This window comes from Solanum tuberosum, unplaced genomic scaffold (assembly GCF_000226075.1).
Source record: "Solanum tuberosum cultivar DM 1-3 516 R44 unplaced genomic scaffold, SolTub_3.0 scf00068, whole genome shotgun sequence".
NCBI lineage: Eukaryota > Viridiplantae > Streptophyta > Magnoliopsida > Solanales > Solanaceae > Solanum > Solanum tuberosum.
In genome coordinates, this window is record NW_006238994.1 from 423861 (window position 1) to 429663 (window position 5803).

General features: G+C 34.5%; 2 protein-coding genes across 2 annotated transcripts in view; both read left to right on the plus strand.

The window, feature by feature from the left end:
* Window positions 1-2587: 2587 nt before the first annotated feature.
* On the plus strand, window positions 2588-3376 carry LOC107060236 (putative germin-like protein 2-1). The gene is made up of 2 exons (XM_015307836.1): window positions 2588-2714; window positions 2826-3376. The coding sequence occupies exons 1-2, from the start codon at window positions 2588-2590 to the stop codon at window positions 3374-3376; spliced, it is 678 nt and encodes a 225-aa protein (XP_015163322.1).
* A 1962-nt stretch (window positions 3377-5338) lies between these two features.
* The window catches only part of LOC102601917 (putative germin-like protein 8-1), a 4890-nt gene continuing 4425 nt past the window's right edge, over window positions 5339-5803 (plus strand). Inside the window, exon 1 of the mRNA XM_006345419.1 lies at window positions 5339-5507. Within this exon, the coding sequence (XP_006345481.1) occupies window positions 5339-5507 (169 nt within the window). The remainder of the gene's footprint in view (window positions 5508-5803) is intronic.

Sequence of the window (5803 nt, forward strand, 5' to 3'; positions counted from 1 at the left end):
ATAATAATAATAATAATAATTCAATATGGGCAATTTGGAAATTGTATAAAAGAATTAAGGGCAAAAAGGTAATATACTTGGTCAACATAAAAGAGCTTTTAAGTTAAAAAAAAAAAAGCTCCCCCCCCTAGCTTTTAGCTTTTGGCTTAAAATAAGTCATTTTTGACTTAAAATAAGTCACTTTGATAATTGCCAAACACTCTAATAAGTCAAAAACTGGCTTTTAAGCCAGTTTGACCAGCTTATAAGCCCATCCAAACAGGCTCTTAGTACGTTCAGTTTTTTCGTTTTCAGCCCATAACGTCCACTTGGTACGTTCAGTTTTTCTTTTTTTAGATAAAAGTAACATATTGTTTCTCTTCTTGTAAGGTTAATAACTTAAAATTGAAAATAAAACAGATTGACTAATCAAACATTTTTATTACAACCTTAACTTCAAATAAAAGATTCAACTACATAGTAATCCACAATTAAGATGGTTAAAAATTATTGTTTGGATCACATTAGGCTTGTTGTGCAGTAGGAAAGTAAATTGCATCTAGATGATCAAAATTTGTCTAGCAGAAGTAGTTCCTAGTTTGTCTGCCCAAGCCGTTGCAGATTCATTAGTGTACGCAGAGCCACATATACTTGAGAGGTGTCGATCAACACCCCTTCGTCGGAATATTACACTGTGTAGGTAAACATATCTTTTATGCATATATATATATATATATTACATATTGACACTCCTTGACTTCTACGCAATTTTACTTCTTTATATTTTGACACCTCTTAGTCGAAATTCTGGCTCCGCCACATTCTTGTCTAAACTAGTACTGGTGTCTACCAAAAAAATGGAGTGCAAATATAAGAGTAAAACTTCCAAGTGTTCTAGTTTTCCCTCTGCAAATTAAGTAACGAAATTTGATTCATGAAAATCTTTGATTCAACCCAAGCTACAACATATTTAATGTGAATGCAAGATAAACATGGATGTTGTCAAATAACTTCCATGATTTTTTCATTAAATTGTTGGGAAAATGCATAAGTACCCCCCAGCCTATGCCCGAAATCTCAGAGACACACCTAACCTTTACTAAGGTCCTATTACCCCCCCCCCCCGAACTTATTTCATATATAATTTTCTACCCTTTTTCGGCCTACGTGACACTATCTTGTGGGCCCAGCGCGTGTTGACAATTTTTTCAAGGATAGTGCCACGTAGGCCGAAAAGGGGTAGAATATTATAGATAAATTAAGTTCGGGGGGGTAATAGGACCTTAGTAAAGGTTAGGTGTGTCTCTGAGATTTCGGGCATAGGCTGGGGGGTACTTATGCATTTTCCCAACAATTTAATGAAAAAATCATGGAAGTTATTTGACAAAATTGTTTATCAAATGTTTGCATTAATTAATTACTTTGGCAACACTAAGGAGTAGGTACTAACCTAGTTAGTAATAGTATATAGCAGTTCCCTATACTAAGAAGTAAACTCAGCAAAAGCTTTTGGAAGAAGAAGCCAAAAGAAGTAGAGAAGCCTTTTGTCTTAAGTTTATAAACATATATTAGCTACAAATTGAATATAGATTAAATAGTAATCACCAAATAGCTTCACTTGCACCTTTTTGAAAATTGTCAAGATTTTTATTAATTACTGAAAGTCCGTGATATTATCTGGAGTTTGAACTGTATAACAGTATAAGTTTGAAGTTTGAACTCCAATATTTTTACTGGACTCTGGGACAGTATCCTTGCTTGGAGTTTAAATTGTATAAGTTCGAGCTCTAGGACAAGATCCTGGAGTTTCACTTGTAAAAGTTAAAAGACTTCAATTTATATAAATATTATATAGGATTAATATTACTAATTAGCGATCCGGACTTAGTGAGTCAATACTTTCGTGATGAACTGTTGGCACCAGTCCTACATTTTTGTCTTTGTGGACCGAGGAGAAAAGGGGCTTGGTGGGAAGAGGAGTATACCATGAAAGAAGCAAGGAGGTCAACCTCTTTCAACTATACAATATGGATTCTGGCAATGTAGTTGGTCACTCATGTCGATCCAAATGAATCATTTCCTTTCCTGTCTAGTATTCAATCCAAGCCGAAATAAGAAAAGTCACAAGCACTACTAGTCAGTTGAACTCCGTAGGGTCTGATATTTATTCCTTACTCAAATATGAAGGTGACAGTCTTAATTCTAGCGGCATGGTGTAGAACAAACCTTTGCTGATCCTTTTTGTTTTTGTTTTTGTTACAAGAAGTGCTTCTTTGTTCTCTTGCAACACTAACAAGTTACAAGTTTGAAGTTGAAAAATAGATTTCATGCAAATTGCACACTAAACTTTTAGTATATGTTTCCCGGGGCTAATAATCTATGAAGAATGGAGGGGGAATGACATATCAATCAAAGATCTACATGATTTCGTGACACCATATAATTGGCTCATGTGAAACTTTAACTCTGTACTAGCACTACCAAATAGTGTAGATGCAGAATTTTCAATGCACAGTATTTTTCTCTTATATTTCAACTAGATGAGAGTATAAGTAGTCACACCTTTCTGGTTGTTCGAAAAAAATCATAACAAACCCAAAGCATAACAATGAGCATGTGGTTGTTCATAACAAGTTTAGTCATTACTGCTTTCATTTGTAATTCCCCTGCTTATGCTTATGATAACAACCCTCTACAGGACATATGTGTTGCTGTTAACGACTCTCAGGCTTCAGGTAATTAATGTTTAGGAATGAGGCATAGTTTTTGTATATATGTCGTATAATTTTTGTCAGCTCTTATCATCTGATTAATATGCTTTGCTTCATTTTATTTTACCTGTGCAGTTTTCGTGAATGGAAAGATTTGCAAAGACCCTAAGCTTGCAACACCAAATGATTTCTTTGCTTCAGGTCTTAATGTTAGGGGAAATGTAGCGCCTGGGTTTGGTTTTTATGCAAAGTTTGTGGATGTAAACAACATGCCTGGACTTAACACTCTTGGTATTTCTATTGGTCGCCTTGACTTGGAACCACTACGTTTTATTCCATTTCACACGCACCCTCGAGCTGCTGAGCTGATAACTATCCTGGAGGGTACTGTCCTTGCAGGATTTCTTGTCCCTGATCCTGCAAACTTCTATAGAAGTCGTCTCTTCTCCAAAACCTTGAATCCTGGCGATGTGTTTGTGTTCCCACAAGGTCTTATTCACTTCCAATATAATGTAGGACTCAAAAAAGCTATTTTTCTCGCTACTTTCAACAGTCAAAATCCTGGAATTTTCATGATTACTAGTCCAAATATTGCTTCAGATCTACCTATTCTGAACGATATTCTTGCCAAAGGTTTCCAGCTTAATAAGACACAGATTGCACTACTTGGAAAGAAATTCTTTTAGAATAAATATGTCATTAGAAATGTGATCCTTTGTTTTCTGAAAGTTGTTTGCAGCGTGCTAGCTGCTCACCAGCGTCTTATGACAGCATTGGAATAATACTTTTCTCTAATAAATATTGTTTGTTGTGAACTTATAATTCATTCATGGAAGCTGACATTTCCCCTATATAGATGTCCATAACGTCCATTGGTACGTTCAGTTTATTTTTTTTCCAGATGAATGTTGCATGTAGTTTCTCTTCTCATAAGGTTAATAAAATTGAAAATAAAACAGATAGACTAATCAAACATTGTTATTACGAAGCGCTCAGAGGAAATGATAGCTTTATGAAAGAGCTAATTAGCTCTTCCCTATCTATCAAGCTTGAAGAGGAAGAAGGTTTTACTAATGATGCAAAAATAAATGGAAAAACAATCAACAATCATTGTATTGTACCTCCCGAAACATTCAACAAAGTTCTTCGCATGATTCTAATGACAATGAGAATCCATAACTATGGAAGGGAGTTATGACTTCTGCCATGTCTTATGAGCTATGCCAACCAACCAAATCCTGAGGTTAACTGTAAAAAAACGAGCAAATTGACTTACTGTCCGTGCACAAAAGTTAGGATAATCATTTATTATAGAAGTACCCAATGGATGGACACAATGTATTGTAATGTGGACAATTTGAAAATTAATCTGAAGTGGGCAGCTCTCTCAGTAGATGCTGATACACTTCGTCTGGCTATTCTTGTGCGCGCATTGAAAGTAGAAGCATTTATTATATGTATTGTTTCGTGTCCTAAAACTGTGACAGAAATATAAGAATTTTCATGTTTAGTTGCATGTTGATCAAAGTTTTCTTTCTAGCAATTTACTTCGCAATGAAATGATCCTTTTCGTTGTCAACGAGAAAATGTTCAACCGTAACTGAAAGAAAAACATTATCCTTAAAGAGCTAACCAGGGCAAATGAGATGTTGATGCATGCCAATTGCCCATTGCCATTGCCATTGTTTAAGAGAATATAAATACCAAAGTTTTAAAATTGTGCAATAAATTAAATTGCTACATGGTACATTCTACATTTAAACTACACATTTAAATTTAAAAAACAGAACAGAAATCACCAGCAACTACAATAAAGGAAGCCTTAAACACAAAAAGCATTTCTACATTTTAGAATGCAATTTATTGATGGTAGAAGATTGCTTACATTATATTTTTTTGGACATGCTTCATCATTATCTCTTCTTTGTGATTGTTTGTTCTCCGTGGTATATCCATTGTACGTAATCTTTCATAATTCCTTTGTATTCAAACAGTCTTGGCATGGACATCGAATCTTAGTGTTCGGATCAAAATGAGACCGAACAAGTTTCATAAAAGATTGAACGCCCTCAACATATCTCTTAGAAAATTTTGGTTCGTGCATCCACTCTTTATCCATGATAAACTGCGCAAACATATAACCATCAAATAATTAAATATTAAAAATGAGAAATGAGTTCATAAATCAAAATGATTAGAAATGATTAACCTCAAATAAAATAGCTCAATTTACCCAAGAGCTGCTGCGATAACTTTAATTCTAAAAGGGCAGAGAAGATGAGATATTGTGGATTGTGGAATGCTGCTTCACTTTAAAAAGGATAGGCATTATTTAAGTTTTAGCGTTTCTTAAAAATTAGGCATAATACATAAACATGATCTTTAATTTGACTTTATCTGACATTTATGCCCTCCGATTTTGAGTGTGCACAAATAGACACTTAAAATTTATATAGAATTAAACAAGTAGACACAAATCCTACTTGGCGTCATATGTGGAATGTGGCATCTTACCTGTACTATGCCACATATGACGCGTGTGTCGACTTGTTCAAGTTTATACAAGTTTAAGTGTCTACTTGTGCACACCCAAAATTAAAGGGCATATATGCTAGCTGAGGTCAAGTTAAATGACATATTTATGTATTATGCCTAAAAATTATAAGAACAGTCTACTTGTGGGTGTAAAAGAAATGCCTGGACTTAACACTCTTGGTATTTCTACTTCTCGTGCTGACATTGAACCACTACGTTTTATTCCATTTCACACGCACCCTCGAGCTACTGAGCTGATAACTGTCCTGAAGGGTACTCTGTGTTAGCATGATAGACAACTAAATGATTGTATATATTAATGTAATTATATAGTGATATAAATTAGCATGATCATATACATTTGTTGTAGAATCATATGAATAAATATTGTGATAGAATAGCTGATTTGGAGGGATAGCAAGGCAAATTTAGAGGGATTCAATGGCAGATTTGTATAGATAGAATAGATGATCTTTAGGGATAGGAATGGCGGATCTTTAGGGATGTGTAATCTTTATTTTCTCTATATAATGGAAAGACTCTCTCACTTTGAGAGGCATTCAGCTGAAAATTGACAT

Excerpts from the sequence above, each read along its gene's own strand:
- LOC107060236 (XM_015307836.1), top strand. The coding sequence starts at position 2,588 with ATGAGCATGTGGTTGTTCATAACAAGTTTAGTCATTACTGCTTTCATT. Across the intron at positions 2,715-2,825 it reads TAACGACTCTCAGGCTTCAG|TTTTCGTGAATGGAAAGATT; the intron begins GTAATTAATGTT and ends TTACCTGTGCAG.